The sequence below is a fragment of the Chrysochloris asiatica genome, unplaced genomic scaffold (genome assembly GCF_000296735.1).
Source record: "Chrysochloris asiatica unplaced genomic scaffold, ChrAsi1.0 scaffold00101, whole genome shotgun sequence".
NCBI lineage: Eukaryota > Metazoa > Chordata > Mammalia > Afrosoricida > Chrysochloridae > Chrysochloris > Chrysochloris asiatica.
The window spans coordinates 3,636,360-3,657,615 of NW_006408619.1; the positions used below are offsets into that span (position 1 = coordinate 3,636,360).

The 21,256-nt window shown below is 44.9% G+C and overlaps 1 protein-coding gene across 1 annotated transcript in view; it reads left to right on the top strand.

The window, feature by feature from the left end:
* Positions 1-21,256, top strand: part of AKAP13 (A kinase (PRKA) anchor protein 13) — a 153,650-nt gene that overhangs the window by 111,240 nt on the left and 21,154 nt on the right. Inside the window, exons 10-17 of the mRNA XM_006867115.1 lie at positions 4,665-4,732; positions 6,670-6,733; positions 14,532-14,667; positions 16,100-16,212; positions 16,779-16,931; positions 17,515-17,765; positions 20,753-20,878; positions 21,002-21,119. Coding sequence (XP_006867177.1) covers positions 4,665-4,732; positions 6,670-6,733; positions 14,532-14,667; positions 16,100-16,212; positions 16,779-16,931; positions 17,515-17,765; positions 20,753-20,878; positions 21,002-21,119 — 1,029 coding nt within the window. The remainder of the gene's footprint in view (positions 1-4,664; positions 4,733-6,669; positions 6,734-14,531; positions 14,668-16,099; positions 16,213-16,778; positions 16,932-17,514; positions 17,766-20,752; positions 20,879-21,001; positions 21,120-21,256) is intronic.

The window sequence follows — 21,256 nt, forward strand, 5'->3', positions numbered from 1 at the left end:
TCTTATCAGCTGGACACTTCACTCTCCGCTCTAGTCCTCTGTGGCTATGTCACTGACTCTGGGCCCAAGAGTTCCCAGGTCTTGCCACACTGCTGAGAAGCCACTGTTTTGATTGTGGAGTAATTTGCTGGACTACAAAGTCAGTTTGAACTGTAAGATCAGTGGTTCAGGCTCCAGTCGCTTCTCGAAAACCCTTTATGGGGTCCCTGTGGGTCATTAACTGACTCAAAGGCACTTAACAAGACAGTTGGTTACTAGGAGAATTTGTTTGCATTGCACTTACCTGCAACCATTCTCTGGCCACAGAGACGTGTAAACACATTTTGTGTGGACTCAACCAGGGCATGCATGAACTAGAACCTTAGTAGCAGCACTTTTTGACTTCATATCGCATACCAAAAAAGGAATTAATGTTGCTAAGTGCCCTTGAGTCAGTTCTGATATATAGCAACCCTATATAGGGTTTCCAAGAAGCAACTGGTAGATTTGAACCACCAACCTTGTGGTTAGCAGTCTAGGGCTGATCCTACAGCGCCACACCAGGACTCCAAAAAGGGAAACACTAAGTCTAAATTGACTTCGGCTTTACTAGATAATTTGCCAAATTACTCTCCAAAGGGACGTACTGAATTCCAGACCCATCAACAGAGGTTGTGAGTCTCTGCATCACCATATCTTTGTTGTTGTTGTCGTTATGTGCCGTGGAGTTAATTCCGACTCACAGCGACCCTATACAGGGTTTCCGAAGCTGTAAATCTTTACAGGAGCAGAAAGCCTTATCTTTCTCCAGCAGAACAGCTGGTAGTTTCTAACTGCTGACCTTGAGGTTCGCAGCCCTATTTGTATCCACTACGCTACCAGAGCTCCTTACCCACACTTAAGATTTTGTGATTGTGAAGTGCCGTCGAGTCGATTCCGACCCATAGCGACCCTGTACAGGGTTTCCGAGGGTGTAAATCTTTACGGGAGTAGAAAGCCTCATCTTTCTCCTGCGGAGCGGCTGGTAGTTTCGAACTGCTGACCTTAAGGTTCGCAGCCCGATTCGTAAATCTTTTTCTCCCAGGTCTGGTTAGATAGGAAATGCTGTTTCTCTGTTTTCTGTTTTAGTTTGCATTTCCCTGATTTCTAGGGAGATGATCGCCTTTGTCTGTTTAGAGTGAACAGTACGTTTGCTAGTTCTTAGTACACTTTAGTTCATAGAGCGTTTTACTGTTGAGTTGGTATTTTTGTTTTAAGATGAGCTTGTGATATTTTCAGGATACTATTTTTATTTTCCCTTTTCCTTGATACGGACTCATTAGTTTGCCTTAGGTTTATCATCCATGTTTTAAGCTTTTTGGTTTTTTGTTTGGATTTTGGTTAAGTGAAACGGAATGGATAAGGGGTTCTAAAGGTAAATCGGCAAACCTTTGAGAGGGGGAAAAGACTGGTGGGATCTTAAAAGGAATATTTTAAAGCCAGTAGCTGAGCTGGAAGTTGTGAAGGAGAGAAAAAAGGGGCTGGGGAACTGTGAATGGTATGCATGGGAAAGAGGTGGTGGAGCCACTAGGTTGTGGACTAAGACAGCCCGTGATCCCATTCTGGTCCAGCAGGTCAGCAGTTCAAGCCCACCAGCTGCTCTTGGAATCCCTACGCGGGATTGCTATGAGTTGGAACCGACTCGAAGGCACTGAACAACAGTATCCCATTATGCCTCTTTGTAGCAGCAGGAGGAGAGACACCACAAACCCAAAGGAAGGATAGTGTTGAGAAAAGGGCATACTTTATCTTTAAATAAAACATTTAAATAAAAATGTTTCCCTTGACGATTTTTGTGAAGCTTCTTGCTCGTGTTCCAGAGGCATGAAGTTCACTCACACTTCCAGTTGTTCTAGGTGCCGGGGAATCATCGAAAGGCTCGTAGGAAGTGAGAGCAGAAAGCCTTGTATTCCTGTATCAGAATTCCTCTCTCCTTCAAGCTACTAAGAACTATTGATTTCTAGGTCTCAAGATAATGTTTTCAGAATATCTCATTTTGCTGATTAGGGTGAGTCACTCCTCAGGTGTTTTTCTGCCTCCAGGAGAGGACTTAGCTGAAGAACCCGAGTGCTAACGCTCAATTTGAGCTGACCCTCACTGCTGGCCTCGGGACTTCTGCAGAAATCCTTGTGCTCAAAGAGAGTAGAGCCAGTGATCAAGAGCGGCTTCTCTGGAGGAGGAAAGAGTGGCAGCAGGAGAGCATTGAATGCCAAACCTTCGAGGCTTTCTCTTGATTTCCAGAGTGAGCTTTCCCAGTGAAGTCCTCCTGCTCCTGCCATTTGTAATGAACTTGGACGTCCCTTTGCTTTATCATCAGAAAAATGACTGGACATTGAATTTCATGGAGGTGGAGCTGGAATTGCTTAGCTAGGTAGAAGGAAGGGGCGTTGGTATGTGTAAGAGTCCTGGTGTGCTGTAGGGTAAGCACTAGACTGCTAATCCCATAGTGGTTCAAGCCTACCAGCTGCTCCTCAGAAACCCTATATTTGTTGTACCATCAAGTCTATTCCATTTCACAGCAACCCTGTATAGGGTTTTCAAGGAGCAACTGGCGGGTTTGAACCACCATCCTCGAGGTTAGCAGTCCAATGCTTATCCTATAGTGTCATACCAGGACTCCTGGAAACCCTATCCAGGATTGCTGTGAGTCAGAACCGACTTGATGGCACTTAACAACAAGAACAGGTCCAGACAAAGTAAGGCCTCATCACACCCCACACCCAGGGCTTCTAAACTAGTTGCATCTCTGAGGCATCGCGGTGAAGAGTAGCGTTGCTCCTGGTAGCTTCTTTTATGATTGGTAGTTTCCAGCCAGAACTTCCCTGCCTGCACCCTAGAGGGTGGCTTCTTTCTTCATGATACTTCAGGTGACTTCGAAGTTGAAAGTGATTTTGCAGTTTGAACCTTATGAAACAGTCCATAAGGATTACTTTTTAAATAATACTCCCTTCTTTAAAGGATACGTGGTAGTAGTCATGTGCTGTGGAGTCAGTTCCAACTCATAGCGACCCTGTACAGGGTTTCCGAGGCTATAAATCTTTTATGGGAGGGGGGAAGTCTTGTAGAACAAAGACAAAAGAACTCAGAATGTGCCGGTGCAGCTGGGGAAATGGACTTTGCGTTCACTTTATCCGTGAGGACACTCAGGCCCAGAGAGAAGGACCACATTAACAATTAGCAGACCGTAGACCTAAACAGAATCAGATGATAGCCCATGTAGTTAACTGGGCAGATGTGCCTCTTGTCCCCTAGTGTCATCAAGTTGTTCTGTCACATACTGTTAACAAAGCTGTGTCAGGGTACTTGGCTTTTGGGTAAAATAGAGGTAGGGTCTACAGTTGGACATTTGAATAGGTTCCATAGGCAGGCACTATGCGAGAGAGAATTAAGTGAAGATTTGGCACTGTGTAGCACTTGTTCCCTACCTTAGAGGAGCTCTCAGGGGAAGAAAAAATGTAATTTGTTGTTGTTAAGTGCCAGCAAATCCATTCCGTCTCATAGCGACCCTGTATAGGGTTTCTGAGGAGCAGCTGGTAAGGTTGAACCGCCAACCTTGCGGTTCAGACAGACCTTGCTGAATGCGCCTATATCCCTCCAAATCCACGTATTTGGCCTGAAGGAGCACCTTGCTCCTAACTAGTGAGTTGACAGTTGAAAGGACTGTGGGGTGTCGTCATTGGTGTGAAGAATTGCCTAATAAGGAGCGTCTGCCGGGACTCCTGAGTCAGCCTTTCCCAGGAGAGTCCCTCATCCAGTGTTCCCACAGACAGCTCTTTTATTGGTTTCTACTTCTTTAGCCTCCTGGCACTGTTAGGTTTTATGACTTCATAGCAGCAGTAAGATCTGCTGATGGCCCTTCTGAGACAGGCCAAGTGTGGGAGAATGAAAAGAGTTGCAATAAAATCCTTGGCAAATTGCAGTCTCCCTGCTTTTGTTTTTCAAGAAATCTCCCACCTTCTCTTGAATCAGGGTTCCCTGGAGAAGGACAACAAGCTTGGTAAAGTGGAGGGACAGTGAAAAAGAGGGAGAGCCCCAACAAGGTGGATTGGCACAGTGGCCGCAACAATTTTGAGGATGGTGGTGTTTCATTCTGTTGTACATATGGTTACTGTGGGTCAAAAGCCACTCGATGGCACCTAACAACAACAGAGACACTTTGGGCAGTTCGATGGCCTTCCTCTATGACTCTTGGAGAGGGTTGTGAATAAGCTCCAAGCAGTTAAAATCAGAAGTAGAACAGCAATGGGTAGGTTTTCCCATTCACACTCTACCTCGGGCACAATCATATAGACCTTACTAGGGAGCTTACGTATTTGTGTACTGATGGTTTTTAATGACAGACATATTTCATTTTGGTAGCTTCTCCACTTCCTGCCTGAGAAGTTCCAGACTTGAAATTTTTGTTACTCAGAAATCACATCTGTATTGTTTCTCCGCCTCTAAAATGACGTCATAGGCGTACTTCCCAGATGATGGCTGTGACCTGTCCTTTCAGCTAGAGCCACATTCTTCTGTGTGTGTGTGGGGGGGGGGGGGGGGGGGCGCTTCTAGAATCTTATGTGTGTGGGGGAGGGTTGGGGAATGGGTACAGCTTGTAGCATCTGTTTGCTCCATCAAGGTGACCGTGGATTTTGCTTTCTCTTCAGATTGCGGTGCCTTCGTCCACAAAGGGTGTAGAGAAAGTCTGGCATCCTGTGCAAAGGTCAAAATGAAGGTAAGACGTTGCTGGATAAAGGAAAGCTTGAAACACAATGGGCTTAAACCAGTAAGATCCTCATAAGTTCGCAGAGGTGACATATGTGATAGTTCCTGTATGTGAGTTATTTTGAGGCCACATCAATTATCTTTCTCTCTAAAGTGTTAAATTCTCTTCTTGACTAACACACTGAGGTATTTGAGACTTAGAAAATAAAATGCTTCCGGAACTTCTCACATGATAAGCTCGCATTTTTTGTGTGTGGTTTCCTCGTTCTGTGGCACTGTCCAAGTGTCTTCTTTGCTGAATGTGCATACTTACTCTTGTATTTGCATACTTGAAATCCTCATTTGGGTCCAGGGGTCCAGGAGGCCAGCCGAGAGACATCAGGGGCTGGGATATGTGGACGGGCAGAGCTGCTATGGTTAGACCCCCATCTAGCCGAGAGTCGCTTTCTCTGCAGAACCCATGTGAGAATTAAAAGGCCCAGTTGTATGGCGTGACCTGCTCTGAACACGCTGGTTATGTGATAGTGTGCACCACTTACCGTGTGGCCCCTAAAAACAAGTATGGGCGTGGAGATGTACCCTTTAAATACTGTTTGTGGTTTTCAGTGTTCTTCACACAGAGCTGTCTTTCGATTCCTTGTCAGAAAGTAGTCTCGGATGCATCTACACAAATGCTGGTAAAAAACCGCTTCTGGTACCCCACACCCAGAGTTTCTAATCTTGTAGACGTGGGGTTGGGGCCAGGAATTCACATTTCTAATAGTTCCCAGATAATGCTGATCTTGGGTAAAGATGGCAAACTTCTATACCCGAGTTCTTTGCAGCCCAAAGACAAAGACTTTGTTTTTGGTTTATCCAGTTTTCTATTTGAATTAATGTAGTCATTTAAAATTCATTTTTCATATCAATTTGGATTCTAATTTCTCTGTAAAAATTGGAAGATCTCACAACCCTGGGTTCACTGGTCTTCTCCCTGACACTAACTAACCTTCCTTCTTTTCCCATGGTGCTTACTACCTTCTCAGAGTCTGTATTTTAAAAATCTACATTTGTTGAGTATGTTCATTGTTGGGGGTCTATACCTTCCCCTCAGAGTGTAATGCCCACACTGTCATGCATTGTGAAGGCATGGGTCCATTAAGGGACCCTACGCACCTAGAATGGTGTCTGGCTTACGGGTCCTAAACTGTAGAAGGGTGGAAGGCAAGCAGAGATCAGAGCCGAGTAGCTGCTCCCTCTTCCCACAGGATGTGACGTTGCCTGATCACCACTTGGTTCGCCCAGATTGTTTCTGCCATTTGCATTACTTACCTAACCCCGTAGGTCTCTCTGATGATTTATTGCCATTGTGAATATTGTAGGTTCTGTCCAAGGCTGATGATCCAGCCACAACTTCCCCTATGTACGGGCACCCAGTCTATAACTGCGTTAGTCTATAATTTTTCAAAGTATTTTTGTTACATGATACAACAAAACAATTGGCATTTTACCGAGCAATTTGTCATCTTATAAAAGGAAGTCATTAGAGGACTAGAAAGGAAAAAGGTACAGATGGTGCTCTTAAGGAACCCACAGTCTAGTGGGGAAGACAGACAGACAGACACTTACCATAAATGAGAACAGAGCTCTGTGAAGGTGTGCACAGGAATCTCGAGGAGCCAATCTTTGCCTCGGAGAAAGAGCGGAAAGGACAGTTAGTGGGTGGGCTCATCTCAGCATCAGTCCAGGAACAAGAAAGCACATCTGCTGAGTCAGCAAGCTTGAGCCTGTGCAGCTGGGGGTGTCTGTGACTGGATTGTAGGACACTGGGGACTAGAGCAGAGAAGGAAAACAGTAACCCAAAGTACACTGAACTCTCCTCCCATTGTAGTCTTCTGGAAACTCACCAACAGGTCATTGTAAGGGCTAGCCTCATGGTTTGTGTTTTTCTTCTTTTTCCTTCAGCAGCCGAAAGGGAGCCTTCAAGCCCACGACACGTCATCGCTCCCCACAGTCATTATGAGAAACAAATGTAAGTAGCTCAGCCTTCCCCTCACAGTTCCCTCTTAGAGGGTCTGGTTCTGGCCTTGAAAATACTTCATCATGGTGACCCTAACCAAAATCGGAATCCCCATTTTGTAAGTCACTCACAAAAGGCTGCTCTGGCTGCCTGCAGCTTCACTGACCAGTAAACCTTCTTTGGAGATTTCTGCAATGGGGTGTTTGTAGCTTGAAGCTGGTGGCACCCTGGCAGCGTCGTGTCAAGCAATAGATCCGACTCCTGTGTGTGTAGATTTATTTCTTCGTCAGCATATGGAGAATTGCAGCACCTCACAGTTGTGAGAACATCCCGGTTAAGAGCTCTTCACAGATGGTGCTGTCGTTGTTGTGAAATGCCGTCGAGTTGGGTCCAACTCAGAGCGACCCTGTACAGGGTTTCCGAGGAGCAGCTGGTGGGTTTGAACCGCCAACCTTGTGGCCAGCAGTCCAGTGGTGATCCTACAGCACCACACCAGGAGTCTGTGGAGATCCGTAGTTTTTCTGTTTTTTTGTGAGTAAATCACATTCTTCTTTTCCATCAGACCGTCATGAGTCTTCACAGGGCCCCACTTTGGCTTTGCTTTACTTTGCTTTTCCCCCCTTTTTATTCTCCATTCTCTGTCTTAGGCTTTCCCCCTTCGCAGCACCCACTTAGCTTATTTCATATTTATTCCTTGGCTCTGCTGTGTCTTTGTGGTTAAGTCCTGTCCAGTTGGTTCTGACTCAATAGCAACCCTCTGTAGGGTTTCCGTGAAGCAGCCGGTGGGCTTCAACTGCCAACTTTGTGGTTAGCAGTCCAGTTCTTATCCTTGTTGTTGTTATTAAAGGCCGTAACGTTGGTTCTGACTCATCGTGACTCTGTGTAGGATTTCGGAGGCTGTAAATGTTTGCTTCATCTTTCTTCTAATGGTCTTGAACTCCTGATCTTCTTGTGGTTCGCAGTCCAGTACTTATCCTACAGAGCCACCACGCACCCATGCTTATCTTAGACATATGGATACCTTTGAAACATAGCCTCAATTATTTGATGTGTTGAATTTCGGCTAGGTAATGATAGGACTATATATTTTGTTTTTTCATGCTTTTAACCAGTATCATTTTGAGGTCTGCATGTTATTATAAGAGTATGTAAGCCATTACTTTAGACTGCTGAGTGGCATATACATCATGTTGCATATTCCATGTGTTAATTATCAGATTCCCACAAGTGGACATCTATGTTGTTGCCAACTATTACTATAAACACATAATAGAGTAACAAATACCTTCCTGTGTAGGAGTTTCCCTTAAACAGTATTTTTCAAAGCATTGTCCTGGACCAGTTAAAAATGCACGTTCTTGGGTTCAGACCTTGTTGCTGTTGGTATAAAGAGGCCTGGTGGCATAGCGGGTCACACGTCAGGCAGCTAACAGCAAAGTCAGCAGTTCTCATCTCCCAGCCGCTTGTAAGGAGGCAGAGCCTTGGAAACCCTACAGATGGCCACCAGGAGTCAGAACCAACTATACAGCACCCCCTATCACTCTAGGGGGTAGACTCCGATCTCATTTCTGTGAATACTTACAGGGAGCGCTGCAGAATGGCTGGACCAGTCTCTGCTCCCACAGAAGGGTGTGAAGTCCAAGCCAGATGCTGTCAAGTCGATTCTGGCTCATGATGCTGCTGTGTGTGTCAAACTAGAACTGTCTCCATACGATTTTAAGTGGCTGATTTTCCACAAGTAAATCACTCGGTAGACTCAGACCAGCAGCCTGGTGGTTAGCGGCCGACCTCTCACTCAGCCTTTTGCACTGTTCAAGGACTCATTGGATCTGTTGTTATGGCCGGACTTTGCACCAATGATCAGGGAACCCTCACCAGACTGATATCTGCTTCTGCCAGTCATCTTCCTCCAGTTCCACATACTTTCAATAAGTCTAATTTCCCGTGGACTTTCTGTGTCATTATCCCTTGTTTCAGAAACCTATTGGTTTTTTTCAGAGAAAATATCTTCTTTTGTTTTTTTTTAATACCTGTGTATAACGGAGCCCTAGTGGCGCTGTGAGTCAGGCATTAGGCTGCTCATTGCAACGTCGATGGTTTAAAGCCACCGGCCACTCTGTGGGAGAAGAGTGAAAGATACCTGCTCCTCACTGTGATGATTTACAGTCTCAGCAGCCACATAGTGGGTTGCTGTGAGTCCGAAGTGACTCGATGGCAGTGTGGTTGATGTTTTGGCTTATTGTAGTCCAGGTGTTTTATGTGTAGTCACCTCTCATTCCTGCAACAAGGGTCCCATTTTACCCCACTGAGAGAATAAACTGGCTAAGAGTGGAGATTCAGATTATATTGGGTTCAAGTCGTAGCAACACGTCTTAATAGCTGTCAACATTAATGAACCTTCCGGGTGCCTCATTTTCCGTCTCTGTGAAATGACGGTGGTGGTGAGTTTGGATGAGGTCGTACCTGTGACAGTCTGCGGAGTTGCATTTTCTGAGTGCTAGTTTTTGCCGCTATCATCGTCATCATCATACGTTAGGGAAGTTGAGGCTCAACAATATTAAGGAATTTATCCAAGGGGAATATGGATTGGTTTAGCAAAGAACTTATTCCACGCCCGCTGCCGTATTCCAGGTACAAGTGTCCTTCCTAACTTGGAGTACTCAGTATACCATGGCTTCATTTGGCTCCTCCTACCTTTTCACTGGAGTCCTGGTGTGGCACTGTGGGTTTAATGCGCCAGACTGCAAAGTCATTTGAACCAGAAGGTCAGCGGTTCAAGCTCATCAGTCACTCTTTGGAAACCCTACACAGGGTCGCTATGGGTCAAAACAGACTCAACGGCACTTTACAACAACAACAGTCTTTTCACTGGTCCCTTACGTAGTCCTCTGCTTATGTTGTCTTCTTTTTACTGAATACGCCGTGACAGTTTCTTTCTTCATTCACACAATTCTCATCAGAATGTCCTCTTTTTTACCTTCCCACTGATCCAACCCCTCACCAGTCTTCTAGAACTAGGGTTTCCACTTCCCTCAGCTCTTGTGTGCTCAGCGGCCTCTCCTGAAACACCTTTGACACGCTCCAGGCGCCTTACCATCGTAAGGAGTTGCCCTTGCTCTGCTGGCCAGGAACCCCATGCATACATCCACTTGTTTCCTGCAGCACTGTAGTGGAGGACACTTATGCATTTTTTGTTTTGACATTTTCTAAATAGGATTTGAATTGATCATTTATGATTCCGTTCATTTTTATTAGGTCAGATCATCCTGAAATAATTTAAGTCACAATAGGACACTCCAGTATTTTGGTTGCCTGTGACTCAGTGATCACATGAGGGCGGGGTAGAGCTGTTTCTGAGTGTCTCCAAGACTGTGGATCTTCACAGAAGCAAGCTGCCGCCTTTGTTTCCCGAGGAGTTCTGTTACCAAGGAAAAATAACGGGTTTCTCAAATGCCAGCGTGACCACTCCAGCAAACTGGACCCCCGGTTTCTCCCGTGGTCACATTAAGGGGAAATATGCAGCAGGTGGCTTAATTAGTTATGTGGCATTAAGTGTTGCATTTCCCCATCTGCAAGTTAAAGAACTTGGTCAGAGTCTGTCTTCTCAGACAGTTTGTAGTTTGTATAATAAGTAGACTTGCAGGTCCCAGTCCCAAAGGACTAGGAGGGCTGGGGAGCTCCGTCTCTCACAGGTTCTTTAGGGATCCTGTTCTAGGTGACCCCAAAGAACTCAGTCCTCACTCACCTCAAGTCTTCACATCTCAGCATCTCAGTTTACTTTCGTTTGATTTTTTAATTGTTGTAAATTTACATGTAACAAAAGATTTGCCATTTAATATTTTAAATATATTATTGTTGTCAAGTGCCGTCAAGTCGGTACCTACTCATCGCCACCCTATAGGGTTTCTGGGGAGCATGTGGTAGGTTTGAACCACTGGCCTTGGGACTAGCAGTTCAGTGCTCATCAGACTTGTAACATATATAATACACACACACAATACTCTTACATAATTCTCTGTCTCCATTGCCTGCTTTTCATCCCACCCCCTCCCTTAGTTTCTTACGTATTTTGCCAGTTTCCTTATGCAACTAAAGCACATACTCACTTGTATTTCGTTTTTGTTTTTTTAATACTTATCTGTGATTTTACAAATCTTGTGCTTTGACAATTTTTCATTAAATAACCTTGAACATATATCAGTTTGCACACATGCAAGTTTATCTTGCCGCATAAACGTATCATCAAAACAGAATATATTAGGGAGTCCAGGGCAAGATGGGGGAGTTGGGCAGATGCACTGATCCCGAGGGAACACCAAGGAAAACAGGTGTAGCTGGTGATCCTGGGACCCTGAGCATCAGAGGATAGGGCAGAGACGTGGGTGGAGTTCTGATTGGAAAGAAAACTGAACAGAAATGATGAGAGAGAAGAACAGAGAGACTGTGGGCTGAAGTGGAGCCACGCAGCTATTTTGAACTGTTACAAACAACTGTTGACACACAGTGGTCTGCGGGCACAGGACTTGGCTGGAGGCTGGCGAACAGGGGCTGTAGTTCTCCCAGGTTCCCGTGCCCTTCTGGTAAGTGAAGGCCTGGCCAGTCCCCGCCTTCACCAACCCAGCAGGCAGTGCCCCCCACCTCCTGTGTAGCCGTTGCTCTGCCTGCTTGGGGCAGCACGTGAACCCACCCTGAACTCCACGACACTGACAGTGAACAGGGAACAAACTGCGTTCACATTCTGGTCGCTCCCACATCCACCAGGAGACAGGTGGGGTGAGAGCCTGAGAGCACCCCGATAGATAGCATCAACTAACTATAAATGCACCACCTCAATGTCTCAGAGAAAACAAGGGACCAAAACACAGACTCAGAAAACAGAACACCAGAAATGGTATTGGGAATTCCTGATACAGGAATATTAAAGAATGCTCATTGGGCAACTTCAACAGATGAAGAGAAAGATCAAGAAAATTACAGATAAAATCAAGGAAACCATAGACAACGCTATGGAAAAATCAGGAAACAAACTGAAAACAATGGCAACCCTAGGAAATCATCAATTTGAAAGCAAGAAGGTTACCGCTCAGACTTCAGAAAGAGATAAGACAATGAAAGGGCAAAGAAACAGAATTGAATCAGTGGAAAGCTGAATTACTGAGCTTTAAGAAAAGTCTTTTCAATAGTCATCTGCTGGAGAAACGATCAGAAAATAGAGCAAAAACAATCTGAAGAAAGCCTACAATTTATATAGGACACTATCAAGAGGAATAACTTACGTGTGATAGGAATTCCAGTCAGAAAGAGACCAAAAAAAAAAAAATCAAGAATATGGTCCAAGAGTTGTTGGAGGAAAACTTCTTTAACATCATGAAAGACTACAGGAACTCCTCGGGACACAGGGTAGACCAGGGTGGGCAACTTGGACATTGACTACCCAAAATGAAGGTGGTGGGGGAGGGAGGCTACAAAGGTAAGAAGCAAGTAGCTTATAAGCTTAAGAGGGAGCCTAGATCCAGAGGGCATGGAGGAAGGTAGAATCTCCACTGAGTAGTATCCCATCTGTCTGGGTGGATCTGATGAAAGGAGATGAGGATAAGACTCATGTAGCACAATAGTGAGTAACTGTTATCAGGACTGACTGTGTGGGTTGGAAATACAAAGGTAGACGTATTATAGCAAAAGGAAGTGAGCGGTTGACTTTGCAATCCAGGATCGGAGTTCATTGGGACCATCAAGGGAGAAGAGCGGAGTGCAGGACCCTACCCAGAGAAACAGTGACACCAGAGATGGAGGCAGAGACGATGACGTGGAGAGATGGAGTGGCTGGGTCTCTAGACCCAGAGAGGGAGAGGAGAGTGTGTGTGCTGACGACTGAGGGGCAGGCTTGCAGGGTGTACCCTTTGGTTGGTTTATGATGCATGGATGGGATTGTAACCATGGCAGTGAAACGATACACGATAGGATGAGTGTAAAGCGAATGTTCTCCCATGTAAACTGTCACATAATTCACAATAAAACATTAAAAAAAAAAGACTACAGGAAGAAGTTGAACAAACTCCAAACAGGATAGATCCAAAGTGAAAACCACCAATATTATAATCAAACGGTTTAAAACCAAAACTAAGGTAAATATCTCGAGGGCAGTTGAGGATAAACAGCTACCTACAAAGGAAAACTAGTCAGACTAAGGTCTGAATCTCAGCAGGCAAGAAGATAATGGAATGAAGTATATAAAACTCGGAAAGAGAAAAAAAATAATAAAATAAAGATTTTTTTAAAATTAAAAAAAATAAATAAATAAAACTCGGAAAGAAAAAAATTGCTAATTAAGATTCTTACAGCCAACAAAACTATCCATCAAATTTAACAGTGAAATTAGGTCATTTTCAAACAGATAGAAATTAAAACAATTTGTAAAAACCAGATCAACCTTACAAAAAATATGAAGTGTAGGTTTTTGGGCAGAGAACCAAGCAGGGAAAAGTCTGAGACCAACATGCATGATAACAGCACCTATACTCAACCCAGGTTTAGAAGAATGTGACGTAAAACAGCCCTGTAAGACTGAAAAGAGAGCACGAGAGATTGCAGTTATAACAACAACAACAGCAAACAGAACTTCAGATTTCAAGTAAATAAATAACTTGTTGTTGTTGTAACGTGCCGTCGAGTCGGTTCCGACCCATAGCGACCCTGTACAGGGTTTCCGAGGGTGTAAATCCTTACGGGAGTAGAAAGCCTCATCTTTCTCCCGCGGAGCAGCTGGTAGTTTCGAACCGCTGACCTTTAGGTTCGCAGTCCGATTCGTAACCACTACGCTACCAGAGCTCCCTAAAAACTAGGCCACACCTCAAGTAAATAAATAACTACAACCCTAAAAACTAGGCCACACCTTACCCCTGACACGAACCCTAACAATAAACTTAGCCCTAGGCCTCGCCAAGACCTAGCCTTAGTCCCATCCCTAACCCTCACTCCTTATTCCTAGACATCCCCCCTTCCCCCCAAAAAATAAAAATAGAATATATCGAAGGATGTATTCATTTGTAATAAGTTCAATAGATACTGCCAAAATTTCTGTAAGTTCTTTTTTTTTGGCAGGGGGGACAATTTTTACTGTGACTTAAGTGAAGGTGTATAGAATAGACCATCAGTTTTACATTCAGCAAATCCTACACTTTGTTTCATCTCAGTGACTGTAATCCCCTCCAGGCAATAGCAGTTGTCCCATTTTGTCCCTGGGCTTCCTGGCTCCATTGTACCCTCTTCTCAAGCCTTCTGAACATTGTCTTTAGGCAGTCATTGCCCTTTGGATCTTGAATGGTTGACCAGTCCATGGTGAGCAGACCTTACTATGGTAGTTGCCCCCTGTATCTACCTATCTACCGCTTGGTTGAAAATTGAACCATGAGAAGAGTTCTTTTCCAGACCTGAAGTCTCTGGTTTCTCCCGTCTCTTTCTCACCAGTAAGCCAGTGTTTTTTTATCATTTGGAGTTTGGTTCCACATCGTCTCCCACTCTACCGGGGACCTTCTAATGGGATCCCTTTCAGAGCAGTTGGTAGTGATAGCTAGGCACCGTCTAGTTCTTCTGGTCTCGGTCGTGGAGACGGATGCTCACATGTTCTGTGGGACTGATTGATTCCAGGCATCTTCGTTTTCAGAACTCTTTATTCCACACACTCCATAGAGTTTTGATACCAATTTACTTTCCAGGGAAAAATCGATTTTAAAGTGTTTTGCTGTGGTCGGTCATTTGTTAAGTGGATCAGGACCGAGCGGTACGTCATTCTGACTGTCTTCCTTTGCAGCTTCACAGCCCAAGGAACGCCCTCGGTCAGCGGTCCTCCTGGCTGACGAAACCACTGCTGCTCCAATGTTTACCAACAGGCGGTCACAGCAGAGCGTCGCGCTTTCCAAAAGTGTCTCCATACAGAATATCGCTGGGTAAGTGGGAACTTAAACTAGCACAGTTGACAAGGACGTAACAGAGGCAGCATGGTCAGGGCATTTGACGACAAGACCCTGCTTTGAGAAATAAAGGAGCAGAACACTGGATCGGTTCATGATAGGGCACTCTTCAACACCGCTATTCAGCCCAGCTCTCCGAAGCTGTTACAGATGATTAGTCCCATTTTGGCAGAGCCCGAGTTCCACAAAGATGAGTTTTCGATCACAATCAGAAGTGGGAGTGGGGGAAAGGATGCTGTAATTCCAGAGCTGATGTTTCCAGTTGTAACAGTTTCAGACGTCAGCGTTTTTATTATTCAGGGGAACCTGGTGTTTTGTGTCTTATCTTGCAGTCGGTTTTCCTTCCTTGCCTTCTGCCTCTTAAGTCAGTGCCATGGGTGGATGAGGGAGTAGTAACATGACTGCCAAGCTCCCACTCCCTGATTTACCCTTAGTCTGTTGTGTGAGCCTCCAAAACCCACCAGCTGCTCCTGAAAGACCCCATACAGAGTCCGCTAAGAGCCAAAATCGACTCAACAGCGTGATACAACAACAGTCAAGGAGCCCTGGTGGCCCAGGTCTGCAGTGGGACAGAGCCCACCAGCTGTTCCCGGGAGCAAGATGGGGCAGGCTGCTTCCATAGAGACGGCGGACTTAGAAGTCATGTGGATCCCGGAGTCAGAATTGGCTCCATAGCGGTGGTACGGCCCTATAGTGGGCTTCCGTGATGAGTCAGGCCTGGGGGCTGTCAGTTGCTCAGCAGAAGGCTAATTAGGGTTCTGCTGGCTGTTTGGGGTAAAATCTCTGCTTTCTCATCAAGTAAATAAGTCATTTCAAATGGAGTACTCAAAAACAACTTAGCGAATCTCTGTTAAGATTGGAGAAAATTCTTAACTAATGACTCCAAAATCTCATTGTGTGTCTAATTTCCTACCCCCCCTCCTCCCTAAAAAGAAGAAAACTTTCAAATGTTTGTATTTAATATTGTCTGTATTTTCATTCTCCATAATGACCTTCTTTTCAAAGTTGTAATGCCATCAGAGTTTGCATTTTGCCTGTAAAAAACTGGCCTTCAGATAAACTGTAAAGTTTTAAAGGACTCTCATAACGACAAACATTTATGGAGTGCTGGTGAGTTAGGGTTGAGAATGGTCAAGACAATGTGGCTTGTTTTTATGAGTGGTTGTTTGGGGAGCAGGGAAAGAAAGTCTGGAGTGGTCAGGCACTGAACCTCAAACAGAGAGATTTCTATCCAATGTGTGTGTAGTCCAAGGGAAATGAGTCCTTGCCACCTACCATATAAAAAAATGCACGCCTGATACAGTATGTTTAGTCTTCAGTCATGGGCATTATTCCAGCCAGCTTGTCAGGTTCCCAAACCACAGCTCATCCGAAGGAACTGACAGCACATGCTTCTTTTTGCCTCCAGAGTTGGCAGTGAGGAGAGCATGTCAAGCACCTGGAAATTCCTGTCACATTCCACGGACTCACTAAATAAAATCAGCAAGGTCAACGAGTCAACAGAATCCCTGACTGATGAGGGTAAGAGAAGGAGCTGGCCAATACCTTCAGCATCTCTAGACCATCGCTGTGCCTCTAACTACACCACGAGTGTTAGTGGGGTGGTAGTGCCTGCCTAGAGAATCTTACAAAGACTCTTAAGTTGTCTGTAAAGCATCAAATGGTTTCTAAGAAATTACCAGTTAAATGTACCCAGTTGTTGGTAGCTGCCCATGAAAGGATGTCATTGAGTTTAATGTGCGTACACTCTGGTGTAGATGCTTTTCTTCCTATAGATTTTTGTATACCTTGAGGTTTTGTAGACAGTTTAGTTCCTAACACTATTGCAAGCCCACACTCCTGAACATGTACTACCACCAGGTCCTTGCAAGTCCTACTTCATATACAAAGCACTTCCTAACCAACTCATACCCAGAGTCTGAATATAGTCTGTCACCCTCAGACAGGAGATGATGTCTTTACGGGTTCAGGATAAGTGTTCCACGAATATCCCCTGTATTAATCCAGTATTATCTGAGAACAGTCCAGCATAGGCTTTTTAGGGTCCCTAGACCCAAGACTCTGACTTTGCTCTTTGGCATTTTGAGGAGTAGGTACAGACATGAATGAAGGCCAACTGTTGGGAGACTTTGAGACCGACTCCAAACAGCTAGAAGCAGAGTCCTGGAGTCGAATCGTGGATAGCAAGTTCCTGAAACAACAAAAGAAAGATGTCATCAAGCGGCAGGAGGTGATTTATGGTGAGCCTCCTCCTTCTTTTGCTTGATGTTGGATTTGCATTTTCTAGCATTTTTAGCTTGTGCTTTGTTAGACTAGGGGAAGTCAGTTTTCAAGTAGCATCTTAAAGATTCTCTTTAAAAAAACCTTGGTATGTAGGGACGTGGTCTTATTTGTGTCCACTTCTACCTTTCACCCCACTCTGTTTTCTTTAATGTCATTGAATTTTTTATTTACATGCTAGAGTATGTTCACGCTAGGGTCATGGAAAGTGGTCTCTTTGTGACAGCGCTGTTTAGGTCCTCAGCTAACTAGAAACGAAACGTAAGTCGTTTTCTAGCCCTGCAGTAAAATGTGAGACAGTGGACCCACTGAAGGCCACTTGGAGATGAATGGCAACTAGTGTGCAAATGCTCAGAGAATAGAGTTAGTTCAAGTCAGAAATGGAGGCGTCAGCTGTGAACACTCACAGGGAAAAGACAGCTGTCGACCCATTTTTAAAGATTAAATTGGGTTCTAAATAGCCTTGCGACGGCAGCAGAGGGTCTTGAAGGAGACTCCTTGTCAAAGAGCGTCCAGACCCTAAGCGTTGTTCTCCCCATTCAGAGCTGATGCAGACAGAGCTACACCACGTGCGCACGCTCAAGGTCATGAGCGACGTGTACCGCCGGGGCATGCTGACGGATTTGCTGTTCGAGCAGCAGATGGTGGAAAAGCTGTTCCCCTGTTTGGATGAGCTCATCAGTATCCATAGCCAGTTCTTCCAGAGGATTCTGGAACGGAAGAAGGAGTCTCTGGTGGATAGAAGCGAAAAGAACTTTCTCATCAGGAGAATGGGCGATGTGCTTGTGAATCAGGTGAGCACTGGACGGGCGCTCAGGGTCTCCTCAGGTGCAGTGGGAGGAAGAGGGAGGTTTGGGGTTTGGAGCCAGGCATGCCCACCCTGGCTCTATCACGTAGTGTCTATACAAGCTTTGTGGAGCTTGGCCTCGATGTCCTTTTCCGTAAAATGAAAAAGGAAGTGTTCTTACCTTTGTTGTTTTTGAAAGTTCCCAGGAGTCTTCATGTAGGGTACCTAGCATCTATGGTGGTGGTAGTGGTGAAGTGCCATTGCATCAATTCCGACTCATAGTGACCCTGGACAGATAGGACTTCCGTGGAGCATGTGTGGTAGATGCCCAATAAATGTTAGTTTTTCTTTCTGAGTCTATACCGTCATCAGAAGAAGGTAAGAAAATTGAAAACTTAGAAAGTGTTGGAAGTCTCAAATTCTCCCTCGGCCTCAAATCAGAAAGATCTCACTTGTCTAGAGCCAATGAGTATAGGAAGCTGAATAGAGACTATCTGTGAAATCGTTCATAAAATATGAAGGCACTCCTAAAACTCATGGAAAATGGAAACTTTCTGCAAATTTTTGAAGGCACCTCCTCTATATCATTACTGATGTTTTCATCAAGGTGTGGTGTCATTTTAATCCTACCCCAAAAATGCTTTGGATGCAGTAATTTTAGGACTTCCAGGTGTATTTATGTTGTCGTTAGGTGCTGTCAGGTCAGTTCTGACTCATAGCAACCGTGTGCACAACAGAACTTTAAAACATTCTTCTCTAAGAAGGCCATTACCAGTGTAGACTTAACAGGTCCAAGGCATAGCGTGCACTCGAGGTCCTGTGCTCCCGCAGATCCCTGCTGCATTACTGGACCTTTTGTCCTTTGCTTGTACTCTTGGAGCCCTTACCTCTCACCTCACTGATGGATTCATTCACTCGTTCATCAAGTATTCACTGAGCAAAAGTGCGACAGAACTGCAGAGGGACCTCTGGCACCGACCTCTGCCTCAGGGAGCTCACAATTCCAGGAAGAAACGTAGGCGTATTGCCAAACACATGCTTTTAACACAGGCATCTGCAAAGAGGACAGTCAAGGCCCCAAAGTGGGTCTGATTAGCCCAAGTCTCTCTCTCTGTCCCTCTCCTCCCCTCAGACCTTCTCTGACTTTGACTTGTACCATCCATCATAGCTTCTTCTCTGTGTACATTCTCTTATAAAAGATCTTTGATAATTAGTCTCAGCCCCGTTTGTTCTATACAGTGCCAAGGTCAGCTCTCCAAGGCTTTATGATGTCACCAGTCTCTTAGACTCCCCATGCCTTAGCTTCTTCTCCGTTGGCCAATGGGGAAAGGAAGAGCTACCCTGAATCTGTTTTTTGGTGAGGTCAACTGAGTTTCTTCTAGAGACTTTCAGTATAATAGAAGTCAGCACTTTCGTATCATACAGATCACAGACAGAAACTTGTTGGTTTACCCCAATGTGACCATTTCAAGTCATTGAGATTGCACACATTTCTAGATGATTTAAGGGCCATGCAGAATGAGTGTTAGGACTGCTGGCCTGAGGTAAGTAAAATATACAGGTCCCGTGGTAACGAAGGCAGTTCTGATAGATGTTTCTAACTCGGCAAGGTCAGAGTTTTAAAATTGAATGTCTCGTGAAAAACTGATAGTGAGTCTACTTGTTTTATTACTGCCTTGACCTCAAATGAAAGAACACATTTTGCCGTTCTCATGTGTAATACATAGATATTTCTGTGACTTTATACACATACATACACGTGTGTTTCGTAATTGTGGTCATGGCTATGCAACTCCGTGAATATAATGAGATAAATCGGTGAATTGGGCCCTTTAAATGAGTGAACTCTATAACATGTGAATTAAAAGGGTTTATATCCTGGTGTGGCGCCCTAAAATAGACACTGGACCTCAAAGTCGATTTGAGCCACAAGGTCAGTGCTTCAAACTTAACAGCCACTCCTCCAAAACCCTATACAGGGTCGCTATGAGTCAGAACCGATTCTACAGTACTTAACAACAATAACAAATATATATTATTTGAACCTTATGGTTCAGACCGACCTTGCAGTCCATGCTTCAGCCCACAGCACCACTCCAGGACTCTGGAGTGTCATCTTTGTCCCACAGAGTGGGTGGCAGATTCAGACTGCTGACCTTGCAGGTAGCAGCCCAGCTCATACCCACTATGCTACCAGAGCCTCCTGTATTGTAAGACACTTTAATCACCCCAACAAAGAAACTGCATTCCTTAGCCCCAGTTTCTCCTTCTCCCTAGCCTCCCACCTGCAGTCCTAAGCAACTGTTACTTTTACTTTTCATCTGTTGTTAAGTGCTGTCAAGTCGATTCTGACCCTTAGAGACCCTGTATATGTATAGGGTTTCCAAGGAGCAGCTGGTGAGCTTGAACCACCGACTTTACAGTCTGATGCATTAGCCCACAGCGCCACCCCAGGACTCTGCAGACCTGCCTATTCTGGACATTCCATATACGTGGGACCCTATCATATGTGGCTTTTAGTCACTGACTTTTTTTCTCTTAGCGTATTTTCAAGATCCATCCATGTTGTAGTATTTATCCATGCTTTATTCTCTTTTATTTCTAAATAATATTCCCTTGTGTCAATATAGCACTTTTTTTTTTTTTTTTAATGTCTATACTTCAGTTGATAGCCTTTTGAGTTGTTTCCGTGTTGGGCCTGTTATAAACAATGTCGCTATGAACATTTATGTACAAGTTTTTGCGTGGACCTTTGTTTTCGTTTCTCTTGGAGTGGAATTGCCGAGTCGTACGGCAAGTCTGTGTTCAAGCCTCTGAGGAACTAGCCTCCTGTCCACAGTGGCTGTACTAGTCTTCTTGCCTCGAACAGAACGTAAGGCTGTGTGGAAGCACCCTGGCTTTGGTAAACAGGCTGGAGGAGGCCTCTTAGGGAGAAGCGAGAGACGTAGCAACCTGAGTCTTGGCGTGACGTCGCTTCTCCTTTTTTTCCTGCAGTTTTCAGGTGAGAATGCGGAACGCTTAAAGAAGACATATGGCAAGTTTTGTGGGCAGCACAACCAGTCAGTGAACTACTTCAAGGATCTGTGTACCAAGGATAAGCGCTTCCAAGCCTTTGTAAAGGTATTCGTGTGAGATGTGAAAATCCCCATCGTGTGTCCGGGACAATGTGTCTGTCACAGTAGCCTTCAGCTAGAGCCTTCTTCCTCAGGCAGTTCCTGACCACTCTGTTTCACCCCCTTGTAGAAGAAGATGAGCAGCTCCGTAGTCAGAAGACTTGGAATCCCAGAGTGCATATTGCTTGTAACCCAGCGCATCACTAAGTACCCAGTTTTATTCCAAAGAATATTGCAATATACCAAAGGTGAGTGTCCTCCTTGCTTAGCCTGGTGTGCTAGTGAGCTCTGTGTCCTGCCGGAGAGCTCAGCAGAGGGCTAGCGGCACGCACTCAGAGGTCTAAAAAGAATCCTGTGTTTCATCCCAAAATCAGTTGAAAAGGTG